The sequence below is a fragment of the Callionymus lyra genome, chromosome 3 (genome assembly GCF_982586985.1).
Source record: "Callionymus lyra chromosome 3, fCalLyr1.hap1.1, whole genome shotgun sequence".
Classification (NCBI taxonomy): Eukaryota; Metazoa; Chordata; class Actinopteri; order Syngnathiformes; family Callionymidae; genus Callionymus; species Callionymus lyra.
In genome coordinates, this window is record NC_141820.1 from 21511594 (window position 1) to 21539306 (window position 27713).

Below are 27713 nucleotides of genomic sequence, written 5' to 3' on the forward strand. Positions count from 1 at the left end.
AAAAAGCCTTTTTGGTTTGTATTTATGCAACAATTTCTGACAAGGTGACATATAAAACTTGGCTAAAGCTCGTTTTCTGAAGAAGAAAAAAAAAGAATAATCTAAAATATCAGTCACCATGGAGACAAGTTGAAAGGAATCTCTTCCCATTTTATGTTTAATCCTGCTTATTCTAATGGTACCAGATGATCTTCTCCATACAACACGGTGGACAAGGTTTCTATTGAGCAGGATTTTGAAAATCACAAAAAGTGATGAGACATTTAGAGTCGGGCTGTCAAAACTGATCGCGTCATGGCTTAGTACACAATAGCAAAGCATGCAAGATCCTGTTAACGGCGTCAAAGGAAAGTTATTTTAATACATACAAGGCTTTCTACTCTTCTTTCTGACTCATCCTACGCATCTGCGGTCATGTCACAACAAAGTTTTTGTTCAGACCGGAGAAGATTCTCCAGAAGTTCAAGCGGAAAACTGATGCACACGTAGTGGACAGTGGCGGGTCAGACGAGTGGAGACAGTTGGTGAAACACGGGGGAAACAGATGGCGCCGAGAAACGGTGATTTGTGTGACAAAATGGAAAAAGAATTGAACAGATGGAGCATTGCAAGAAATAGAGATGACAGGGAGAGAAAGGGGAGATAAGAAAACCCAAAGATACACAAAAACAGATGGAAAAAGATAGAGTGAAAGCGGACTGAATGGCAGGATAAAGACGTTACATAAACGACCATCTGCTGGTCCAAGACATTCACGGAGCTGGAATAGTCAGGGATTAAAAAAACGTGTGTTGTTGAGGAAACTGTGAAGAATCTACCGGTAGCCGCCACCGATCTTTATTTTAAATTCATTTTCTTAAACCTTTTATATTTGTTCCCAATTAGTACTTCTTCTGCAACACAAATAAGTGTTTTCAGAAAGAAGGAATGTAAATAGTTACCACTTGTAATGTGTATTCATTCACTGCAAACAGCTATAAGAAGACGTTCTCGTCTTTTCAATGAAGGACTTCGATTTCACCATAAGACTAATGCGGGTGATCAACTGTCTCTGGTGTCTGTAATAAAGCATAAACTATAACTGGTCAACATCTGTTTTATTTACTATTTTTATTATTCCAATTGTTATTACTGGTGACTTTTCATCCTAAAAAAGTCTTAGCAATTCACAAAACAAGTCAGTCTGTCATGGACTGTCGATTCACTCCAAAGTCAAAAGTGGAAATATAAGCCAAAAATGTATTTTTTTAAAAGACTTGTTAAAGACAATTGAGTTTTTTGCTTGGTAATGGGTGTATTTGTGCCCTGGTATCATGTCTTACTAACAAGTGACAAATCAATCTGATGTTCACTGCCTTTTGTCACTTTCTTTGGGAAAATCCACAGTTCATCGAGTTTTGATCGAGTGTTGGAACAGAAAACTTGGCATAGAAAGACGAAGCATGTGTTAAAACTACCAAAAAATTTTGGATTGGTTCCAAGAAAGAACCAAAGTTCGATACTAAACTGGGGATTATAAACAAATATGTTTGATATAAACATGCTCAAAACAAATGAACAAAATAAATAAATAGGGATGTTAGAAAGTCAGCCTGTGCATGTAAATAATTGATTTCAAATAACTTTCTAAATAACTGTTTTCTTACTTCACATCAGGTTTTCAGTTTCTAGAGAATTCTATTTGTATTCAATGCTTTTCATCCGAATCACTGAAAAAGTTGCAGAAACACATTTTCAGAGTTTTTTTTACTGTCATAACTGATGAATGTGTTTACTACAGCCTACCATTTCCTTTTGCTTTTGGTATGCATGTCACAAATTATAAACATACGCTGGATTCGCTAGTGACATGTTTGACAAACTACAGCCATTGTTGGATTTTATTTAAATATTTTTAACAGCAATTTTTTTAAGCCTATTCAGCAAAATCTCCTTATAAAAATACAAATGAAGCACTCTTTGTTGCCGCTCAGGTACATGAGTAGAATATCTGGACTTGGACTGGGATTTTCATGTTGTCGACTCAATATCTCAGGTTGACGACATGTTAGTGTGACTTGGGATTTTGTTCAGGAGTTGAGGGTGCATGAAGCGTGTTGACAGAAGAAGTTAACAGGAAGTGCTTGACTCTCTCTGAAGCACTTCCTGTCTGTGATTAACTTGTGGAGACGGATTTGTTCGATCTTTTGTGCTTCGTTCAAGAGCTGTCAATCACATCTACTGACCCCCCTGCCTTCGTTTAATGCTCAAACCCTTCATTTGTTTGGCAGTGAAAGTTTTTTCGCTGATCATCTTCATCATTCCAGCAAGAGAGACTTTGGCTCGGAAGCATCTCGGAGCTAGCTCTGGATCGGGCCTGCACGGCTGAGCCCTGCCAAGCTGCTGTGAGCTCAGTAATGCTCTTCAGGAAGTTGAGCCTCCGAGCCACAGATCTGGTCCAATTTGGTGGAAAACCTCTCGGCTGGAAAAATTAATTACTGCCAGATATCAACCTGCATTTTTCCAGTCACCGATCCCGGCTAAGGTTTCAAATAGCCGACTTATCAGGCTGTTATTGGAGTTCTTTCTTCTCCGTGTCTCTGGGGATGTGTTTTATGTGAGCCTTTCCATCACTATTCTAAATGTATCTCCTCAGATTCATATGGCAGCTCAGCTCTGCTCTTACAATGCAATCTGACTCTGGATCTTTCTATTAGTTTGCTCATCTGGAAAAACAATTTGAATCACCTTTTTGTGTTTAGAATTATAGAGCGTCTGTTTGTACTGAACTCTCTTTTCATGGAAATATTTACATTAGAAAATGTGCTTTAGCCACGCCCACTGAAACACTTTGTTTGTTTTTCTGGAAATTCAATCTTGTTTACCATAACCATGCTCACTCCACTGTGATTGATTATATAATGCCTGGTATTTAATTGATACACAATTGTACAAGCAAAGAAGCGAGACACACAAAATCACTCAAATTACAGTGAAGGACTTATCAAGGAACTAAACATAAGTTGAAGTAGCTTCTGTTACTCAAGCTTCAAATAATGTACAAGAAATATTTATATTTATTTATGATGCATACTAGAGAAATCACTTCTCATAAGATTGTGTTGCTACTTTTGCAATTATTTCTCCTGCTGTTCTATTGGGGAAGCCGATTTATGTTGAGACTTACCTAGAATATGTTAAAGCCCTTCATGAGAGAAAATATATTGAGTGTTTTGTTGCAACTCAATAATAATGATCGTAGGAGCTGAGTGCCGGGAATGGCCGACTGAAACAACAATGTTGTTTTTTGTTTTAGAACACGATTTTAAACCAACCACAATTATTTACACATCTGCTTTTTTTTGTTGCTTTTATGGCTGTAAATGTTTATAAGTGAATGTTTTTGTCCTATTTTCAAAATGTGGCAAAAATGTAATTTTTTTGAGTTCTTTTATAAATGTTTTTTTTTTTTGTCGGACAATTTCTCATGTCGAGAATAGAAAAAAAAATGGACCTTACAGACGAGCAGTATGGAGGTATTTGGCTGTTTTTAAGTATCTTTTTGGTAGAAGATGAAGTGTAAGACAACTGAGCTTCAGTCGCTACATTAAAATGAACAAACCTTTTTGTCTATAACTCTTAAAAGGAAAAGATTACTCTGAAAATAATCCAAACAGTTGAGTAAAAAATAAGTAAAGTTTGAATTGTGCCTACAATTAAAATATACTTTTTATTTATGGTCTGTCACTTCATTCAAAATGACCTGAAGTCATCGTTTATCGTACTAGAAAATGCAAAAGCAATCTGAAACCAGCTCTGTACTCGTATAAATCTCTTTATTGTGGCCTGCAGCACTCCAGCGGTGGGGTCGCCCAGGTTCACCTGTAATGATTTAATGATCTACGTGAAAAAAAAAAGAATAAAAAGTACTTCAATCGACCTTACAGACCTTCTTCCTCTACTGTTAACACTTTTTTTTTTAAAAGCCATCACTCATCTAAAAGGTCTTAAAGTTTGTCCTCAGTAACTGTCAGTGATGGTTCCGCACCGGCGACTCGCTAAATCAGTTTGACATCATGCATCATTCAAATGTGCAGCACAACGGCTGTAACGCTGCCCCGATCGTGGAGCCGCCGGCTCGGCCAACAACAGGAAACTTCCAGAAACATCCGGGCCTGACTAATCATTTTTAACAGCACATCTTTTATTAGAGCATACTTCTCCAGCGTTGAGGTGTGCTGCGGAATATCACCGCAGCTGTAAACTGCTGATGTGGCTGTGGGGAAATCAAGGTTTCTGATTGGCTCAGTTGGAAGCTGGCCAAGCACATCTTCCTGTCCAGGCGACCCGGCGGACGCCGTCCTCCGAGGTCTCCTCGGTTTTCACTCCGGTGTAGATTTTCCACTTGTGAGCAATCGAGGAGAGAGATTGAGAGTTTACATCAGAACTGACAACTTCGTGTTCTCAGTCTGGCAACTGCAGTTTCTGGGATGTGACCTTCGCCAGTGCTGACCATGAGTCTGGATCTGTTGTTGGTGAAGATGGAGTTGGATAGAGCTATCAGTTCTTTATTATCCTCAAACTTAACGTTTTAAATCCTCCATTTGTTCGATTTCTCTGCCGACACCTCGTGAAAATTTTATTCGCTCTCAGGATATGTCCTTAAATGTAATAAACAAAACATACAAAGCTCCAATCAGGGATTTATAAACTTCATTTTCTCCTGCTCGCCAGTGCTGACTCTGAGGCATTCCCGTGCCAGGATAGAAATTGAATCAAACCACTTGGCCCAGAGTAGTTCTCGTCCAAGCTGGGAAGCCTGGAAAACCTCCAAATGATTGAAAAAAAGTCTAAGTAAAGAACTACAGTTGCATAAACGGCTCCGGGAGAGCTTTGTTGGAACGCTGTCCCGCATCGAAGGACTTCACGGAGGCGCCGTCAACACTCTTTGGACGTCGTCCAACACCTTCTCTGATAGAGTCAAGAATTTAAAAGGTTTATCTAAATAAACAATAATTTTCTAGTCAGTCAGATTCACAATTTGAATATAAGAAATGTCACCAATTAAAAAATGTATTTTCCTTTAAAGAGAAAATAGTCATTATATATGACACAGACCGAATACTACGGCAAATAAACATCTTAATCCTTATTTTGTAATTGGCCTCAAATTTTAAAGTGAAAGACCTTCTAGTAAAAAACGATTTATTTCGACTCAAATGGACTTTTAGTTTATTTCTATTCACATCGAACTCATCTCATATTTTTATGGTTAAATGTTTTATGCATTTTTATGTAATTTTACTGTACATTTTGGGGCCAATTATTTTTATAATATTTTTTTTTCATTTTTAATATCTATATGAATAGGAATCTGTAAACTAGACCGTAGATCATGGATGCATTCATTCACATTTTCCAAAATCCCAGCTGGAGTCTATTAGGACCAAGACCCAAAACCAAGTACTTTATTGATTGATGATTGATGATTTTTGGAGGCTACAAAAAATAAAAATGTATTTGTCGTCAGTCTCAATTTTCTTTTCTGTTTTGTAGGTTCAGTATCATTGTTCACGTTGATCTCTGCTTGCAAACGCTGGATGTTTTGGTAATGTGGATGGGAGAAGAAGAGACACAAATATGTGGAGTATGCAAAAGACACACAGAAAGTGAGGCTCTCTAAGTGAACTCTGGAAAGAATTTATTGGAATATATTAATATTTATTTTTGCTTTCACTGTTGTTTAATTCAGTAAATCCAAATTCTGAATTTTCTTGGTCTCAGGATCAGGTTTCTTGTCTCGTATCCAATCTGGTTAATATAAGTAACCGTCTTAATTACATCAACATATCGTCACATGAGTTCAAACCGAGATGAGGTGAAATATATTTTTCTGAGCCTGGTTCTCATCATCAACATAACTTTGCTAAGTTAAAGCGAGCTCCCCGGCGAGCCTTCTGCACGGTAGAGTGGATTTGTTGTGTGACACAATCCTTGCTTTGGGAAATGATTGATTATTTCAGCACTAACTTCCGTCACTTCTCACTGTCACAGTAACAACCGTTTTAACGAAGCAGGAGCGTGAAGAAGGAACGTTCAGAGTTAAAGACTGAGAAAAACTAAAGTCATACTTCTAATGTGTTTCGTGTATATTTGGAGCCGGATTCATGGCGTGAGCGTTGTAACGCCGTCTTTGTCTGCTCTGCTGCAATAGTCGCTGCAGCGTTTCTGTTTAGCATTCAGGCTCGATGCTCTGTTCTCTCCGTTCCTGCCTCTTGAATATGGAGCAGCTCTTATCTGGAGGAGCTGAAGATAATTGGTGGACAAGTGGAGAACCAGCTTGACGAGGGACTACGAGTGAGAGGAAATGAGAGAACATGGAGGCAAAGTGTTTGATCAAGAATAAAAAAAAGAAAAAAAGAAAATCAGGAAATTGCAGGGATCTGACATAATTATGTTGCACATAATAGGAAATGAAGAGGAACCCTGGATTTAACTTGTTAACTTCAGAGCAAGTTCACAGAAACAATTTAATGTGAAGTTTGTTTTCATATCCACCTTTATTTTGAGCTTGTTAAAATAGGGCCCTTATAGTCTGAAAAGTTACCTAGGTAGCAGACACCATTTTAAAGGTTTTGCCAATTAAATCCCTGCTCTCTACTTTTTAATTTTTTACTTTAATTTTCCTTTTTTTTGGTGGGGGTGTCTTTATCTATTTGCAATGTGTTCTTTTGTGATAAGTGGATTAAAAGCATCTTTGATGTTCTGATGCAGAGGGCAGGTTTCTTCATAGTTTTCCTTTGATGTTTTAATAATTTGGTTCATTCTGCATGATGCAATTTGACACAGTATTATTAAAATGTGTTTTCATTTATATCTAAAAAAGGAGGTTAGTAAACATTCACTATTATTCATCATTGGCTTTCAAAGTGTCCATATGTAATAATTATTGTCTAAGCTTAATTTCAGACTATTTCTGACTGATTTTTTCAATGGTGTAGGCAGGGAAATGTCCTGGAGAAGTTCCCCCACTTACAATATTTTTCACGAGGCGCTAAATCATAATCTGAATTGTTCAAAAACATTGGAAACATTTTTAGCGGTTCTAGGTCCATAGAAATATTTCCTTTTGTAAATAATACAATATATGTATTTGATAAAACCCGACAGAATCATTAAAACTGGAAAAACACTGACACATCGCCAGGCTGTCAAACTGAACCTTAGAAACCTGGGTGTTGTATTTGACAAAGACATGTTTCTAGTTCAACACTGCAGAAAAATGACCAGAAACTGTTTCCTTTTACTGAGAAAAATCTCTAAACTTAGGAAAATGTTGTCACAGCATGATAATCCATGAGTTGTGTCTTCTCATTTAGACTATTGTAACAGTTTATTTGCGTGTCTAAACAAGAAGGATCTGTATCGCCTGCAGTTGATACAAAACTCTGCAGCAAGAATTCTGTCCTGCTCTAGTAGAAGAACTCACATTTCCGCGATCCTTAAAACTCTTCGCTGCCAGTTTCTTTCAGGATCAACTTTCAAATTCTGGTTCTTATTTTCAGAGCGGCACCATCAGAATCTACTAATGGTGCCGAACACACACTTCCTGACCAGAGGAGAAAAATCCTTCCAGGCTGTTGCTCCTAAGTTTTGGAACGATCTTCCTCCCTCTGTGTTTGATGATCTACTGACTCCTTCAAGAAACATCTTAAGACCTTTTTATTTGTGCAGGCTTTTCCTTGATTCTCTGGAACTCCTGTGTTTTTGCCTGTGCCTGACCTTTTAAAGTATATATTTTAAAAGTGTATTATTTTGGAAATAATATTCTTTCCAAAAACGTTCAGATATTCAAATACTTGTGTATGTATTTTTGCGACAGGCATTGACTCACCCCTGTGAGACAACAACATTAAAAAAAAACGCATTATTGTTCAAATTTTTTTAGCCGGATCTGTCGGCCTCTTCATTGTGTTCACAACAGGATAAAAGGGAATCCTCAGGGGTGGCAGAATTATTGTGAGGCGCTCGAACCTGTTGCGTTCCCGACATCAACACGTGGAACCGGATTAATGGCGTGTTTGTCTCCACGCCTGGATCATCCCCCGAGTTGATGTATTCTTTGGACAAAGAGATGGAATGATGAAAAGAGGCTGGCGGCAGAGGGGGATTCATGTGAATCATGTGAGATCGCCTGGAAATAATTTTAGTACGTGTGTGTGTGTGTGTGTGTGTTCTCATTTCCGTGTGTGTTGGGGGAACTCCCTGCAGGTTCACTTTGCCGCAAAATGCCGCAATTCATCCCATTTAAACTTCATCCAATTTAATTGTCTATTGGGTATAATGTCTCATTTGCATATAAACCAAACAATCCTCGTCTGCACTTTTAAGTTAAACCTTTTTTTTTTTTTCCGTTCTATTTTCCCTCCGCCAACCAATCAGTTCCACTGTCTGGGTCTCAGCCAAGTGAGTAATGAGCTGTCAGCCAATCACGTGCAGCCCTGAGAGCTTAGAGGCAAAACGTGATTGGACGTTGCATATGGAAGTAGTCGGTCACGGTAGGTTTCCGCGGTAACTCTTTTAACGCGTTTCATGTGATGCCAATTTCACACCGGCCGTCATGCTCCGCCTCCTTTAACAGGTGTTTCAGTGTGATATGCTTGAATTCACCTGGAAGGTGTTTGGTCAGGAGGAGAATATTCCTCTCTCTATAACGTAGTTCCTGCTCTGATGTTTACTCCGTGGTGGTTCCTCTGTGTCCATGGGATCTAATCTATGGCAAGTCAAGGAAAGGATTGCAGCCACAGATATTCATTTGATGCAAACGGTAGAGACCATTCCCAAAAGCAATGCAAATTCTCCTGCGTCATTTGTTTTTTGTTGATGGCTTGTTTATTATGATTTATTTTACTTTTGTCGCTGTTCGTTTCGAGGAAGCGACGTTTACAAAGGTTCAGTTGATTGGTCTTAAGGTCCACCCACAGTGTTGGAGCGCTTAAAGATTGAATTGGTTCTGACGGCTGTCAATTAAAACGGCTGATTTGGCGTTTCGAAGATTGCTGGATGGAGCTAATGAAATGTTGTCAAGAAAGAAAGCAGGGCCTCTTTTCATGCCTGTTCCTTTTGTACATTTATATTAGATCGAAACCGTGACCTCGTCTGTTGCGAGTCTGTTCCAAAACAATACTGACAGAATATAACTCAGTGTATTACTATGAAAAAAAACCTTTCATTTCATTCTTTTGGACACATTTCACAATTTAAGCAGCGATCAAGGACTGGCATAGCTTCAAATACCAGACATACCTGCTCCTAATCCTTGAACATGTTTGTGCAAGGAATTCTAACCGGTAACCCAAGGACAGCATCTGTTCCAGCAAGAGGTGTTCACAAGCCGGATCGGATCTGATATTTAATGAAAGATAAAGCCAAACATGGAAACGATCAAGATACCATGGAGTGCAGTCTGATAGCGGCATCTTATTAAATCTTAACCAACATCCCAACAATGAGCCCAACCTGTCACAGTATATTGATTTATAGTCAAATTTAACTCTCTCAGAAAAGACTCGGCAATCAATAACTTTTCTAGTTTCTGTGGGTTAATGTCTCCGTCTGATGGATTCGACCTCCACGGATGATCGATCGTGGAATGATTCTGGGGGATAATGGTGCGGCTGGACAACAAGAGACCATTTTGAGAGAAAAATGCAATGGTTATGTTCTTCATCATCAACAATTGGTTCACCGTGGTCTTGCCAGGTGGAGTTAATATCCTTGGCAGGCAGCTCAGTGTGTTAGTGCTTCTTTCCAAACCAGAATCCAGTGCAAATGGAACAAATATGTCATGTTTCTGGCTGTTCCCTCTTAGGATGGTTGTTTTCCAACCTCTGTTTTTATCCAACAGGACATGTTGAAAACCTTCTAGGAGCCACTTATAGAATAAAAAAAAAAAAAGAATCCTGGGCGTCCGCCCTCCATGTGCCTTCAGATAAGTCTTCAGGAGCCGGGGTTCAGACTGAATGATTAACTCCGTGCCTTGAAACACACATTTAATTGAAGATTCCCCGAGTGAAAAAGCTGATTTGGAATACATGTACTTGTGGAGATGCACCTGCAGGGCAGATGGCCTTGTAGTCCTCAGACTTTGACTTGTTGGGGATCTTGCTCCTGCGTTTTAATTGAGGAATTAAAATTCAATGAGGTGAAGCGGTTCCTGCGAGCATCAGTGTTTCCTCCTTTTGAGTGCTTCCTCATCTTCATCTTCGGGGGGAAGTGGGAAAGAAGAAAAAGTTTCTTGTGTGCAGCTGTTTTCTTATCTCCGGGCAACAATCAGCTGGCTCTGCTGGCTGCGCTGACCCTGATGTCCTATAAATATTCAGAGCCTTTAAGGCAGTTATGCCTTCATTAGTATTGTTTTTGTTTTTTAGAGCTGGGGCTGAAGGAGGGTTTGGTTTTTGGTTGCATTCAAGGTCTTCAAGGGGTCAAACCTTTGATACAATGAATATTTTTATAATAAATTGTTGAATTTCTGCTATAAAATGGACTTAGTTGTGAGGTTTGTTGCATAAATATGATCCATTTAATATCAATTACAACCTGGGCAAGGTCAAACTTAATCATCAGAATGAAAATAAAGAAAATTAGCTCTCGACAAAATGTCTCTTTGATTCATAAATGAACTCATAAATTGTCAGAAAATGAACAAACAAATATGTAAATATTCCTTTAGTCAGATTCCCTTCTTTCCCTTCCAGTTTTTCTGTTGACAAATCTGATAAGGAGGTTCAGTGGAGGTTAAGTGAGCATCTGTGTTAGTTTGTCTGTTCGCAATACATCCATAACAAATTCAATTTGATTTGTTGATGAGTTTTTATCTGGATTCAGGAAGCTTTCGTCAACTACCTCCATGGCTCCAAGCGCTTTTGCTCACATGCAAAGCTGCATTCGGAATAAAAATAAATTAAAAGCCTTTATAAAACACAGCATGCAACGCTGGAACAAAATACGCCTTCATGTGGTTACAAAATGTTTTCCTTTTCTTGCTAAGGGCTGAGACACCTCCAACTTAGCCAAACACCTAAAGGAGACCTGACCTGCACACTGAGTTCAGGGAAAAAGCCACATTCAGTGCTAAAAGCAGGCGCCACGTTCCTTTACTCTAAACAAAAGAAGCTCTGGAAGAAAAACAATAGAACTAGGTTACTTAAATTATTATATATATGTGTAATTTTGCCAAACATGCAAACATGCTGGTTTATTTCACTGTTCCAAAAGTGTTTTGAATAACATTTTTTAAAATTGTGTGCATTAGAAAAGCTTGTCTTTGTGGCATTTTATTTTATTTCTAATGTATTTCCTCCAAGAATTTCTATTCAAATAAAGTCAATAATCTCTTTTTATTTGACAAAGTATATAAAAGTATTACAATACATGTTGGTACCTGGTATCGAGACAACACTAATTAAAATAGTTCTAACTAGGAAACTACAGATGGGCAATCAAACTTTTTTCACTGTGAATATTGTTTTTTTTTTAATATAATTTCAAAGCATCTACAGTTCAGTCTGTTCATTTTTGGGTTGCAATTGATATTTTTATGTAATTTCGTCCACTTTTTGTCCAGCATTTTTAAAAAAAACGGATTTTTGGACATATTTAGGTTTAAAAAAAAAAAAGAAAAAAGGATCATGTGGTCTGTAAATTCTACAATGCCAGTAAAAAGTACCCCAACAAAACAACAAATATAATTTTCCGACATTATTGCAATATAACGTATATCTTGATCGTATACACAGATTCTTGCCAATTCACACCTCTACTATAAACCTGCAGCCACTTTGGTTGACTCTGTATTTTGTGTATTATCATCCTGCAAAAGAAGATGTCGTCAGGTTGGGGCTCTTGCGGACCAGATTAAGGTATTAAGTGGGCCAGATTTTCCCTCTTGGCTTTAAGTTTGACAAAGTTAGTCCAGACAAACATTCTTCCAAAAACATTGCTTGTAAAGCTTGATGATCAGGTGACAGTCAGTCATAATGTTTGTGTTTATTTTTCCCCCTAATGAGTCTGTTGCCATGGTTTCCTTTTTGGCAGCGATGATAGTTTTCTTCATCATATTTCTACCAAACATTCCGAGTGTGATCTTCCAAAAAATGTTGTTATTGTTCTCCTTAATTGTCACAAGCTTATAAAACGTCTACGGCTGCCTTTTTATCCTTAACTTCAGAGTTCAAATATGTCAACTGGAATGAATTTAGATCTTCAGGTGTTTACCTTAACTAATAAAAATCCTTTTTTTAGTTCTTAATCTGGGCCATAGAGAGATCTGAAGATCTGAAGTCCAGTTTTCTTTACACCCCTCAGCAAGATGACCTGAGCGTGTGAGACCAAACATCTCATGATTTTGAATCCTGTACAGTTTTAATGATTTGAATGAATATATCAGAAATCCCAAACGAGTATAATTGTTACTTTATTCGGTTTCAGTGAGTTTAATCATCCAATTTTAGTCATTTTTCAGAGCATCAAACCTGCAGTCACTGCCAATATATTCTCTCTTTTATCGCCTGGATTCATAACTAAAAACTCTTGGCAGTCAAGTGTTAGTTCATTGTGAAATTTCATTTAACACCTCTGCTCTTTTTATACCTTGAGTGTCTTCATTTATCCTAAGTGTTTTAAAATAGCTAATAATAGATATAAAAAAAATCTGATCTTATTTCACATCCATATTCTATTCAATATATTGTCTTAATCATTTATTATTAACTATTATTAACCTATTTACTGTTTTAAGTTGAACACGTTGAGACATATTAACTGTACCCATTTAAGTTAACTTGTTAACATATAATCTGCCAGTGATTGAGTTTTATTGGACATCCATGGATGGAACATTGTCAACATGTTCTCTACTCAAGTAAGTTTAAAAATAATAGCTCTATTAAAAGTTTTCTCAGTCAGTGTTCAATGCGTCATCAATCGATTCACATAAATCGAGTGACCCTAGATCTTAAGACTCAAAAGTACTTTAAACATCAACATTATTTGGAAAAAAGAATGCCTGCATCTTTTTCACTTCCCTAAGATGCCACGCCTGAAATCCAAGTCTGACTAATGGCAGGTCTGAGCGAGAAAGATTGAGAGAAGAAATGGAGAAAATGGATAGAAATGAGTATTGAAGTGTGAAAAATCAAGAAGGTTCCATGAAATTTGAATGGACTCTGCAGGACAGAATATAGGAGTTGACCTAATAGACGGTCTGTGTCGTCGTTGCATATGGTACGGTATGTGTTAGATTACAATGTTAAAATATAAGATCAACCGAATTCATCTTGTGTTTGAGCCAAACTTGTGTTGAAGTTGACTTGCTTGCCCTTTTTCTCTCTTACCTTTTTTATTAAGTTCAAATTCACTCTGGATTATCACATCCTTCTGGAGTGCTGAGAGGTTTCTGCTTTTTTTCAAGGCCACTTTCGTTGGATTATGTTTAGCACTTGAGTAGATAAACACATAAACCAACAAAAATCCTGCTGCCCAACCTAAACCCTTTAGATGACATTACATATACACTCATTTCAAAAACAAACATCGCTTGAAACCTTTTTCTCTTCTCTTTATAAGTGAAGTTTAAACTGTAATGTGTCTTTGGACAACGCTCACCTTAAAACATTTCCCAACTAGTCCTTCGCAATGAAATACAATTGGCTTCCGACTCACCTTCCACATTCATAACCCTCTTCTATTCCGATACCGCTCGTCCTTCACTCCCTCTCAGTGAACTCATCGTCCCTGCTGTCTGAAGGTTATTGACATTTACATTGTTACATCTTTGTGTTGTGTGTAATGTTGTTTTGTATTATATACAGTAAGTGCTATGACATACTATTCGAAAACAAACATACAAACCTGTTTCCAGCTGTGCTCTTCAATTCCTGCCTCAGATTGTTAAGCTCCGATGAGTGACAGCCGCTGTGACTCTCTTCTTTTCCGAGTCTATAGAGAGATTTAGCAGCGAGCGACACGCTGAGATCACAGCTGAGAAGCCGAGGTGCTGCCTGGATGAGATGTAAAGATATTCCTCCATGTGATTTTTCTGGACACAACTCTTGTTGTGTTGGGTTCAGTGTGTCGTGAAGTGTGTCGCTGTGATGGTGATGCAAGTGTTGCTGTTGTTTAAAGAAAAGGTTGTATCTGGTCTTTAGCTTTGTGACATTAGTACGATTAAGCTACTCTAGGGAAAGAAACTGGCAATGTCTTGGGATCTCACATGGATTTCATCAGTGTTTCCTGGTGCTTCCTGTCCCTCAGCGATTAAGGATGAACCACAGTTGGAATCTCAATAAGATGAAGAGTCATGCAAGGACAAATAGTCATGTCTTTTATTGTCTTTTCTGATCCAACCTTTGTTTATGACTCTTTACCTGATGATGAAATAACAGGTTTATACTGTAAAATAACTAGAATACGTTTGTTTAAGGCGACTGGAGGAAATGTTTGGCTCAGAAAATGTCTCACCTGTTCACCTGCTGAGCCTGAGCTGCCAACCCAGAGCTGTCATTGCAGATCTCTCCTTTACAGCTGAGGATCTCAGTCATCCAGGAGACACTCCAAGTAGAACTGATGCTTCATCAGATTAATAGAAGCTCAGGTGGCTCAGGCACCATTTGCTGTATCGTATCGGTTTCATATGCCCTTTGGTCTCCCAGTCTCTGAAACGAGATTTGATTTAAAAATTACTTCCCTAGTTTACGAAAATATTAAGAACAAAAATTGATCTCTTGAAAATAAAAAATAAAATTAAAATGATCATAACTGTGAATAAAAATATGATATTAATTGTATGTTATAATGTTTCAATACCATTCATTTATATATAAAAAAAATGACAATATATTCATAAATTAGTACATTTAGGAATAAACACAATTTCATAATTGTTATAAATAAACAATTCAAGTCCCACACTTTTCCTTAATATTATTACTTTCTTTTATAGGTTAGGTAGAACTTTTACATTATTTTAATTCCTTTTGTCATTACATTTTAATATACGTATATATTTTAGCAATTTTATATATAATATATATATTTTCTTTTACTCAAAATTGTATTTACTTTCTAACTTGTATCATTTGTGTCTACTATCATGTATGTCCCCTGTGATTCTCCTGATACAAAGACATTGTTTCTATAACCCTGTGGGTCAAGGTGATCCGGTGGCCAAAAACAAATGTGAAAAAGGGTATCCCTTGTTTTGTATCTGGGTCAAGATGAAAGACCTCTACCACTACATGTGTATAACTGGAATCCGGGGAGGTCGGTCACCTTGACCCAGAGACAACACAAAGGATACCTCAAACACATTTGTATTCGGGCCTCCAAGTCACCTTGACCCAGAGACAACACAAGGGATACATCCAATACATTTGTATTCGGGACTCCGAGTCACATTGACCCAGAGACAACACAAGGGATACCACAAACACATTTGTATTCGGGCCTCCGGGTCACCTCTTGAAACCTTCCTCTTCGACGTTGCCAGGTAATGCCTCAGTTTTCACCCAGAAAATATGGACTACGTTTTCTAGAAGTCTGCTTGGCTACCGAGCCAGCGACTCCATCTTGGATCAGCTGTGGACGACAGATGGATGCATTTGGTTTGGTGCTAGTCCAGTAGCCAAGATGTCACTTGCTGCAGACACTTAGGGTGGAACTGCTGGGTTATGGCAGCGTTTACCAGACTGGGGCCTGTCGTGAGAGGTTTTCGGCCAAAAAGACGAGATCATTACAGCTTGAATATACCGAAGAATATCTGGAAACACACAATGTGATCGGTTTAGTAAACACCATCCAATCATCCGAGAGACAATAGTCCATTACTTCATTTATGTCCACTGTGGCATGTGTCTGTGCCGTGATTCATACAAGAAATCACACAAGCTATTGGAAAATGGGTTCCTATCTTGATGGACGTCACGGAACAGATGTATTATCCTTTGTGTGACTGACAATAATGGCGCTCTCTCCTATCAACAGAGACCTTGAATATCAATTCTCATGGCAAAAACAAGTCCCTGTGACATGTCAGTGTAACCTAACTTTGTGTTCTGCACACAATTACAGAGCCTTTCATTGTAGGATTACTGGAGCTGCTCCAAAAGTCCATGATCTATTTATTTCCAGGCAGCACCAGGAGAAAAACTACTGTCTCTAATTCATGATGTTTTCAAATGTAATTTTCTAAAAGGTGTTTTATTTAGAAAGAAAGACCAAGATTTTTCTTCAGTAACAAAAGAGTGTGACGATACAAGTTTAAGCCGATGAATCTCTTCATAATGTCGTCTTCGTAACAGATTTCGTCGTTCCGATTCAAGACCAAACGAAGATGTCGTAAACTTCTTCTGAAGTTGAAACAATCCGAGCTAAAGACGTAGCAGCCCGAGACGACTCTTCTCCTCGAAGCCGCTTTTCCGACTCATGTTTATTTGTCATTTACATGGAAATACCGTCAACAAACTGACAAATCCCCGCGGTTTTGTTTGTGCTCTCCTCGCGACGCCGCGGCTCAACACTCCAGAGGAGCGTCGTCGTCGCGGAACCATGAATCACCCAAGTTTAATGTGTAGAGATTTAAAACGGCTCTACACATTAAGAGTCGGCGCTGATGGAAGTGAGATGATGAAATATGAACCCGGGCTCTCACTGTTGCTCCAGAGGGCGTACGAGACACTGAGCCACGGCGCTAATGTAGGAATCCATCACGGCTTCTTTAGGAGAGGTTTGCGAAGAGTCCTAAAAAACATGTAGGGTTATTCTTACTTTACAATGACACTCTCTTTATTTACTGAACAAAACTTGTTCTTCTTCGACACCAAAGTTTGTTAACTCGACTTGTTTCCGGCCAAGAGATGTTTCCCACTGCGATAGTTTCTTCTACACACTCCCGCTGTCGACATGGAGCTCGCACACATTTATTTTCTCTCTTGAAATACTAAATAAATGAAATAGAAACTCTGGCATCTTAAAGATGTTTTTGCCAAGAACTTTATTTCATTTTATATCTTTATACATTTCTTAAAAGCTGTCACCGAATCTTCTACAGGTTTTGCAAATAATTCGGTTGATGAGTTGTTATGTATTATATGTTTGTTTTTTTACCTGAATGAATAATTATATAAAGAAATTAAGTATTTGGATTTTAAACTATTCATCGGTGGTTTGGGATAAGAAGGAACCAAAAGTTATTTTTGTTGTACAGAACTTCTTCTTTTTCTTTTACCTGAGATTTTTACGTTATTTTACTTGATATTCCTTTTTCTGTGTGTACTTCTTTCAATTCTATTTTACATACAAAGACTGATTTATTTAGAATGGTAAACAATTTATATTTGTGATCTGCTGTAGAAGTCTTTTGCTGACATTACGACCATTGTGTCATGTTGCAATATCTCGACTGGTGCGATAAACTATCCCCAGGTTTGGCTTTAAAAAAAAAAAGTACCGTAGAGTTTTTGGCCATCAATTTTATTTACAGGTATGAAGGGTCTCAGGAAGTTAAACTAAAAAAAAAAAGAACCAGTTGGAGAAGTTCAAAATGCTTCCCTCCATGTTGTAACATCCAATTTTCAATCTTTGACTTTCACTTTGACCCCAAAGGTTTTTCAAAAAGTTAAACTCATAATTACTTTCCTTCCACCTTCAATAAATCTTTCTCACCAAGTGCCGTCTCCATCCTCACCTCTCCTCTTATTCATCTCTCAACTCCTTGGGCTGTTTTTATTTCCTTAGGTCCACGTTTTCCTCCCTCATCCTTCCTCTATCAGTTTAAAGTCGCTTTTTTTTTTCATGTAGTGAAGGCAAGAAAATGACGTTAAAATGAGTTTATTTCGAGCTCAGATGGTGATGATATATACGGATGGAAGTCGCTCCGTCACAATGACCGTCGGCTTGTATGAAAGTGGGGAATACTCTGGAGTTTATTAGCTGCCGAACAGATTCAGTGGGTGTTTGCAAGGCTCTGATGTCTTTATCTGTCTGTGCTAGACTTGCTGGCGGTGCCCAAACACCCGTACGCCGCCATGGAGAACTGGGGGCTCAGCGTCTTCGTGGAGCAGAAGATTCTCCTGGACGCCGACGTGTCGTCGTCGTCGTATCAGATGGAGCTGACGATGGTGGTCGTCCACGAGATCTGCCACCAGGTGAGCCTTTCGACGCACCTTTTCATCTCCACTGACAAATGCAAAGAGATCCTGCTGAGCTGCTTCCTTTGATGGTATCTTCCCTCCGTCTCCTTCAGCAAAAATGTTGAAATTCAGAATAGCATCTTAATAAATGTTCATCATGTCACCTGACGGATTTTTGATAAAAACAGTGAATAAAATCATTAAAAAAAAATGAATGATTGAAAAATAAACTAACCAAGTTCATTAACATGGAGGATTGAGCTTTTTTATTTACTTTCTTAATTGATATTTATCGCAAAATCATTGGCGTGAAGACATGTTTATAAGTCGACATATAAGGATGTTCACTTTTTTGTATCCATTATTACGAACATAAGTTACATCAGTTGTCATGAACTTTAAACTCAGATAATATTAAAAAATATATTTTCCCAAAACATGTAAAAGTCATGTTTTGCATTTATGTAAGCATCTTGTTTTTACAAAAATTTTAAAGGAAATTAACTTTAAATATAACAGTTTATTGTGTCTCTCAAAATAACTTATTTTACAGCCAAAGCCATTTAAACATCATTGACTTACTAATCTTTACTCAATCACATATATTACTCTAAACATTTAAGTTGAACCACATGTATTTAATTTTTTGCCCTAATGGATCGACATGTATTTAATTCACTTAATTTAACATGCAAAATTTTCAATTAACAACCACTTTTTAATTTACTTCTACTACTAAAAACAAGTTGCATTCTATAGTCATTATATGTTGAGCTAGATAAGGATCTCACATTTTCCACCTGCAGTTTGATAACTTAATAAACCTCACCTGATGGCAGAATCTACATGAAAAGTATGCTCTTTAGCTTAGTGTCCCTCACCTGCAATGCATGCTGGGACAAATTTGATGACTGAACTAAGTATTTTTCTTTAAGCTCACCAACTTAAATTTAAATGAAAGCACCATCGCACAAACATTTAGTAAATATAACTATTCAAAAAAGTTAACTTTTAATATTTCAACATCAATAAACACAGAATACCTAAAAAAAACATACACACGTTGAGCACTTAAGCAATATAATGCATTAAAAACTCAATTTCCTCTGTCAAATATATGACAAATGTTGGACGAGATATCAACAGGTTCCCTGGGAAGCGTGACATTTTAAAAATCAGTGCTAAACTCTTTTGCACGCCGAGATAAAGACATACAAACAAAATCCTTTACCTTGTACTGATGCAAATGAATGCGCTGGTACGTGATGTCAGAAATCGACGCAGACATCAATCCGCGGCGTGTCTTCGAGTTGCTGGTGAATCTCCTCCAGCAAACACGGCAGAGACGATCCTGTTTTCACAGTCGCTTCAAATGCGATGAAAGTATGACGGTTAGTGCCAGCGAGGAGACAACAGACGCTGATCATCTTCAGGAACAGAAGATAAAAGGCAAAAGCTGGGGAAGATATTCTTTTACTGGAGCACAAAGAGGACAAGAAGCGACAGAAAGAGAGCAGAAGTATAAATACTTCATTCATGTGACAGGAGGTGCCCTCTGCATCAAAGTGCTGTTTCACTTAAGACGGAAAACTACGGCGTATTCAGGCCATGAAGATTTGAAGAAAGGGGGATGGGTAGATCATTTATGAATGTAAAAAAAAGCAAAATTAGAAAGCATTATTAAAAAGACTTCTTTTTTCTTTTTTTTTAGCATGTGAGCTGTCATGGGGGGGAAACAGGGTCACGCTCGCTGGGATTCAATGTGTTTATCAGTCTGAGGCTTGTAAAGAGAGCTCGAGTGAAGTTTTGACTATTATTTTGACTTTATATTTGTTTAAAACATTATTTAAAATAATATACATGAAAAGAAAGACACTTTCGTACATTCTATGACTTTCAACTAATGTTAATTTCTAAACTATATATTTATATTTATTTATTTTTAACTTAAACTGATCATGTACAAATATTTATGAATGTAATTAGTAATTTTTTTTTCCTCCTTAATTCATATTTTTATGTTTAGTTCTGGTTTAACGTTGGTCCTTTATCTATTCAAATGTCTATCCCCTCAAAACAAACGAAACTAAATGAAAGTTAACTGCTTTCCTATCATGTTTTCCAGATATTCATAGATATACATGAATGTATTCATTCATATCGAAAATTCTAAAGGTAAGGTAAGGTAAAACTTTATTGATCCCTCAGGAGGTTTTTTCCAATAGCCACAGAAAATACAGCAGTTTTCATAAAAAATAAATCAAAATAAAATAAGAACAAGAACATAAAGAGAAATAACAAGATGATACAATCTAAGTAAAATTAATTTAAAATAATGTAATGGTGTGGTATCATTTTTACATATATTTAATTGCAGCATTTAATGTATTTTTTTAAATATAATTAAAGCTAATTTTGATGCTTTTGTTGCTCTGTACTAAAGTTTCTTAAATGATGTTAAGTTTGTCTCATAATAAGAAGGTTGGCTTCATGAGTTTTACTTTCAACATCTGTTCTGCTTCAGTTGAAGAGGTAGATCGTTTGCAATATCTTTTCCCAACCGTTTTTTATTAATTTTTTTTTTTTTATGACTGTAGCGGATTTGTCCGGAAAAGTTCACAACTTTGGTGCTTAACCAGATATTTGCACGCCCGCACAACTCTTATGACTCACGCTCTCGTGTTTAGAGATCACTTTAAGATGGGAATGAAACCTTTCAAATACTGCGGCGCCTTCAGCAGGATGTCAGTTTAATCTTCTTTAAATGTGCCGACATCTCTCTCTCGGAGTGCATGAGTGTTTCCTTCAGGCAAGAAACGGACTAAACGAGAGCCTCGGCGTTGAGCTGTGCTGCGGCATATTTATTTGTTCATAAATATTATTGGCTGTGTCATGAGCTGATGGTAATGGTTCGTGCTTTGCATTCTTCATTTCTGGTTCTCATTGTGCGTCTTCATCCGCTCTGTTATTCCAGAGGAGCGACTGAGAAGGAGAGAAAAAAATGATAAAGCGATGCTTTGCACACCATTTCATCCTGGTCTCATTCATCTCCCTCAGGATTGGAAAGCGAGCGACGGGCGAGTTGTTCGAGGCTTTCAACAATCACGTGCTTTACTTGTTTAACTAAAAAAAACTAAAAAAAAAAGCCGGTTTCACTTTGGAACCCAGCGTCCGAGCGCTCAATGCTCCGATCCATACCTCACACGATCGTCCACTCTCACCTGCCGACGCCGGCGCCGTTGTGTTAAGGTTAATTGGAGGCTTCAATTGACTGTGGAAATGTCAATAAGTCAAAGGAAACCAGTGACCTTTCCGTTCTAAACGCTGACTTTCACCAACACTCAGCGGGTGTTGGCTCCATTAACTCGCCTCCACGATAATGTGAAGGGACAGAGATTAATTGAATTCGGTGTTCCCTTGGATTGCGAGACTCGATCTCTAAGGTGTTGTTGTTCAGCTTAGTGAGATGTGTGTGTGTGTTAAATAGCTTCTTTATTTTACCCCATTTTGTCCTTTTTCCTGCTGATCTGCACCACATTGTGATCATCTCTTAGCGACTCGACGCTGGTCTGCTTCAGCGGCCAGCTTGTCCTTCCATCCTCAGACAGGTGCACGGGAAAAACCAAAGTGTTTCTGTCAGAAGTGAAGATGTTCCAATGTTCAGAGCCGGCGTTTGTAGTTGTGGGGGAACAGATGGGGAAACATGTGGAGGAGAAACGTGGACAGACTGCTCGTCTCGTGAGCACTGAAGAGAACGCAGATGGAGATGATGGGCTCCGATACTGTGATGCTTAAAACACTGAAAAGGTTTTTTTCTAGTCCTGCCAAGTCAATTTGAATCCCAATTAACCAACAATAACGTCTAGTTTTACAGGTTTTTAATCACATAAAACTCTACATCGTGATCAGAGTCTTCAAATAGGGAGTACATGATCATTATCAAGTTTAAGGTCATTAATGCTGGATAAGATTAAGAAGGATTAAGAACATGTTGCGAGAGAATAAATCTGAAATCTTAATTTATGTGAAAGTAGAAAAATAATGATGAGATTAAGTGTTAATTACAGAACTCATTTTAGAAAGGTTTAAAAAGAATAACATTTAAAGGAGGATCATGCTAAAACCACACATGATGAAATAAATAAATAAATGGTATTTAGTATATTAGTAAGTTGTCCGAAAAAGAGGAGTCAAGGGGCCGCATATGGCCCCCGGGCCACGTTAAACCAGTCTTGGTTTTTTTGCTTGTGAATCAGGAAATGTCTCATTTATGTCTTAATTTATTTTAATTTAATGTGTGAATATGTTCAAGACACGCCTCTATACAGAGCAGTGCACTAGCTGAGAAACACAAGATGACTCAGGATAAAAATTGAAACGAAATACAGAAAAAAATAAGCAAAACAATTTTTAGCTAAAAACCCTGAAAAAAAGTAGCATGAAAAGGTATTTTTTTGAAAAGTGAATACAATACGCTTACTTAAGATTTTAACCAGCAATGTTTTCATATTAAGGTAATCCATCCTGGTCCTCACACCTGGTGTTATTTTGTTTATGGATTAAAGATAAATTAAGATTTAAGAATTAGAAAATCTTGAAAAATATTAAAATCACTTTTTTCTTTTCTTAGTTCCACAAACATGATATGTGGTGGTGAACACGCAGGTTCACATCCCGGTAGAGGTGGCCTTTCTGTGTGCCTTCTGAGTTTGTATGTTCTCCCCCTGTTACGTGGGTTTACTCCGGGAACTCTGGTTTCCTCCCACAGTCCAAAGACATATAGAGGTTGATTGAGAATTTGGGGAAATTGTCTGTAGAAATGAGTTCATGTGCAAATGGTTGTGTGTCTTTGTTTGCACTGCGACAGACTGGCCTCCTGTCCAGGGTGTCCTTCACATCTCACCCCAATAAACTGGGATAGACTCCAGCCCCCCCACTACCCCTATAAGGGAATAAGCGGTAGAAAGTGGATGAATTATATGTAATGTTCGTGTGTGTGTGTTACCTAAAAAATTAATTGGAGTTTTCCTATCATGGTTTATTATTGTATTGACATTGTCTACATCAAAAGTTTATCCATCATTTGTGCTCGAAAATAACAAAACCGTCTGACAGAGTGATTTTAATTATGACGTTCTGCTCATACAATACCTGGCCTTATATTACGGCTTTAAGTAGCTCATGGTGTTTTCAGACACTCTCAGTGGGGTTTAGCGTAAATTATGTCAAACCTCAATTTGTTCCCACAAAGGTCGAGACACCAGCACAATTGAGTTCCAAATATAAGCTCAGACATTATTGCCGTCGTCCTGTCAGGTAATTAAATGGCACAAAAACAAGACCCTGGGACAGAATTCAGGCAAACAGATTTACAGCCATCGTTTGTTGACGCACATTAAATCAGCCATATGCAGGAGGAAATAGGACAGTGCTTACTTTGGCCAGCTGACAGATGAATCTGGGTTGGAGTCTGTGTTTGAAATCCCTGCAAGCAAACAAATCATAGGAATGAAGCAGACGCCTGTGACTACGAGGGAATGTTGATCCGTGCCACAACTATGTCGTCAATGTGGAACGTGTGGATAAAAGATCAGCTTAAAAAAAGTCAACCGCTGAAAAACCTTAATAAAAGTAGAAACCTAGCTTAGCATTTAGCACAAAACTAGCTTAGCAGTTACTTTATTGGTAGCACAAAATGAGTATTTAATACTCAAGGCTTAAGAAAAAAGTGTTTTACTTTTACTAAGGATGTATTCAATAAAAAGAAATAAGGCTTAAATATGGTAAACAAAAACTACAAGTGGGACCTCTGGGTCAAAAGCTAACATATGTCTCCAGTTAATTACTCAATAAAATAAGCCTTTTGGTCTTTAGGGCAACTAATGTAAAAACCCAACTCTACTGACTCACTCACATGTTTCAAAAGTTGAAGTCTTCCTCTCCAAGATGCAGTAAGTATTACTTTATAAAGTTCTCCCCCGTCTGAAATCTCAGCGAACGAGAGGTTATGAGAGCTGAGTCCATTATGATGCAATAATGGCTTCACTCCTCCTCCAGCCAGTTGTAATCACGTCCGCTTTGTTTATATAATGAGTCCTTTGGAGGTGAAGATTTTCAGGATTGATTATACACAGTGACACACTTTGATGCTTGACCAATCAAAGCAGATTGGTTGGGTTATATTAAACAAGATTTTATCTCCAGAAAAACAAAGGGTCTCCGATGGGCGGGGCTTAAGTATATTTTCTAAAATAGTTTTTAAGAAACAGACACATAGTGATGATACAATATAGTCCAACATCTATTTACTTTACACATTAGTTGATCTTTAAACACTTTGAGAACCCAGAAAGAAAAAAGTCTTATGATTAATCGTCAAATATTTGCCTACATGACTTATTGTCATGTTAATTTGAATCAAAGTAACTGTGACCAAGACAATTATCTCAAGTGAAGCTACATTCACTGAACGCAATCTCATGACCGACTGTGACAATTTCCTGCTGGACTAGTCGCTTAATTGGGACTTAATGAGGGGGAAAGAATTTCCTTTAACTGTCTTATTACATTAGATCATTAGAACGACTCTATACCAGGTCACCGGGCGTAATGACTCATAATTATATAGATATATATTAACTGTTGGTATTAATCTGCACCGTATACTTCATAAGCCTTCTAAAATGAACATTGGAAAAGGTTCAATCCTGAGAATATGTTCCACTGTTCTTTTATAACTGACCTTCATGATCCTGTCACTGGAAATCCGTCAGCGTTTAGGTGTGACAGCCTTCACAGTCCACTCCTCTTAATGAACCGTCATCTGTGATTAACGACCACGTCCGAGCCACTTTTGTTCTTTCTTACTTTCCGTGTGTCAACGCCCCGTTCTCGCCGCACAAGCTCCGGAGAATATTCTTCTGCCGCCTCCGTCGATGAAAAGACCATTTTGATGAAACCTCGGAGACGTTTTCAGGAGGTTTTGTCCTTGAGGTTGTTTCTTTCAACTGCACTGGAAAGTCATAATAAAGTAAGATTGTCGACTTGAGAACAAGAGCTGTTGAAATTAATTTCACTCATTCATTCTTATTTGTAAGCATCTTATTGTGTGTCAAGGGAACTGTTGACATGTTTCAAAACTGAGCAGAAACATCAGGGTTTGGCTTTTTGTAAAGATTCTAATTAGATTTATAAGATCTCACTATTTTGCAACTTTCCTTTTCATTTCAACTTTAGAAATTTGTTAGAAACTTGTCATTTCAGGAAGTTGAGATAAATTATGGTAAATGAATTAACTAATACTGATTGAATAAAGAACCTTGTATTGTAAAAGAATGCGCATGCTGTAAGACAATGGCAGTTTAATAATACACAGCCAGAAAATAATGGTTTAAATCTTACACAGTGCTGCGTTAAAATCCCTTTCATTTTAAGTAATCTTAAGGTACAGAGCCCCAGACATTACACGGTAGAAAAAAACATTAATTTTATTTTAGTTTTTTTTTCTTTTACCATGTTCTGACTGGTCCTCCGTATAACAGTATTATTAAAACTTTCATAATTGGTTTAAATTATATCATCCAAAGAGTATAATTTTCATAACAGCAGGAAACATCTCCATGATATTGGTTTAAAAATAATCTCTTACAGAAGAACAATAAGCAGCCTTGATTGATGGAAAATAGCAAATGTAAAAAAAAAAGTCAAATGTATTTTAATAGTATGTATCTTTGCGTAATTGTTGCCTTCTTATTTTTTCGTTTTTTCGTTTACTGTTACAAGATATTTTCTTACAAAATTCACATCTCCTTTTCCCTCTGGGTTATTGCGCCTCCAGACTTTCAAAAGAATAGAGAGATAAAATACAAAAGCGTTTGGAAAAGGCAACACCAAAATGTATTTTTTGTACGAGAAAAATGGTGACGGCGGCAGACAATTTATGTATGAATTTGTAATGGGGTTTTTTCGGGCTTCCTTTTTAAAAATGAGCTTGTTTGAAGCTTTAAAAAAGTTTTCCTCACCTGTGGACAAAAATTTGGACAAACTTTTTTGTCCAAATTTATCAAAATGATAAGATGATGACATGTCGACAAAACTTAACAAAACATACAGATAAATGTAACTTAAACAGTGAATGTTCACATCTTTTATGAGGTTCTTGTAAATTGTCTGATTTGTGAATGATAAGACGACGTTAGAGATTGGTTGATGCGCTGCTATGGGGGCGTGGCTTCAGGGGAGAGTCTGAAGAAAGTGTGCTATACCCTTCCAACAACTACTGGTGGGAAATAACATCAAAAATACATTTTTTTAAAAACAAATCTGACACAAGGTGATCCAAAGTGAGTTCCAGCCAAAGCGGTGAAGGTGTCAACTCCAAACCCTGAACCAATCTGTTGAGGAAACATCTGAGAAACTCTAGAAATCATAGCCGTCGTGAATGTGTGTTAAATATGTGACTATGAAAGGTAGTTTCTTCCTTGTTGTTCTGTCCATCATTCCTGGTGGTTTGTTTGCGTCATGTTCTTCTACATTATCTCACTGGGATGTCTGTGCTCACGGGAATCATAGAAGTTGTCATCGTGGCAGCAGTTAACACGACAGCCTCATCTGTTCGCTTGTATCCTCACAACACATTACCTGAAAAAACACCTAAATTGGCTCAATGGCTGCGCCGTTGTTCAGAAGCAGAGAAGAAACACTGATTAAGCTCGACCACCTGCTCCTCCCGTGAAGTATTAAACCTGAAAACAACCTGTCTGCGAAAAGCACACTCGGTCCTCGGGAGGACAGGAACCATATGAAAGAACCTCACACGCTCACGGACGGGTTCTATATTTCATTTTGTAGTTTCAGTTCAAAGTCGATCATTCATTACCGCGCGACGAGTTAGCATGCAGCTAAATGGAACACACGGATCTATACATCATCTCAGTTTTCTCTGTCGCGCTTTCTTGATATGAACCTCTCGCATTTCTGGAGAAGCTATTTTCTGCCGCTCAGCAGCAATGAAAGTTCTTGCACTGACAGCTGTCTGTGGTCGGCCCTGACCTCTGACCTCACGTCTGCCAGTGGTCCGACTAGATCTACTTGCACTGCATTGTTGTCCATCACGGTGGAGTGTGTGTACGTGTTGTGTTGTTAATTTGTGATTCTTACCAGCACAATACTTGAGCACTCATTTCTCTCACTGTAAATCACTATATCATTGGCAAACATCATCGTCCCTCTTATGATTATAATTATAAAACATGTTCGCAGTTTAAATATAGAGTCTTAACCCATTTCATTCCTGCTTAAAATTGTGATTTTATTCATCCAACATCATCTGTGACAGAGTGGCAACCTGTCCAGGGTGTCCCCCGCCTCTCGCCCAGTGAAACTGCCCCCCCATAAAGGAATAAGTGGTACAGGAAATGAATGAATATTATCGACTATAATGATCACTCTAATACACTAATCACTTTATTGATTCAATAATAGGAATAGGAAACACAGAATAAAACAATGAGATGGTTACTGGTAAAAAATATATATATATATTTT

The 27713-nt window shown here is 37.7% G+C and overlaps 1 protein-coding gene across 1 annotated transcript in view; it reads left to right on the forward strand.

The window, feature by feature from the left end:
• Positions 1-27713, forward strand: part of LOC148083822 (thyrotropin-releasing hormone-degrading ectoenzyme-like) — a 171839-nt gene that overhangs the window by 76069 nt on the left and 68057 nt on the right. The window contains exon 5 of the mRNA XM_087787001.1: positions 18028-18182. Coding sequence (XP_087643127.1) covers positions 18028-18182 — 155 coding nt within the window. The remainder of the gene's footprint in view (positions 1-18027; positions 18183-27713) is intronic.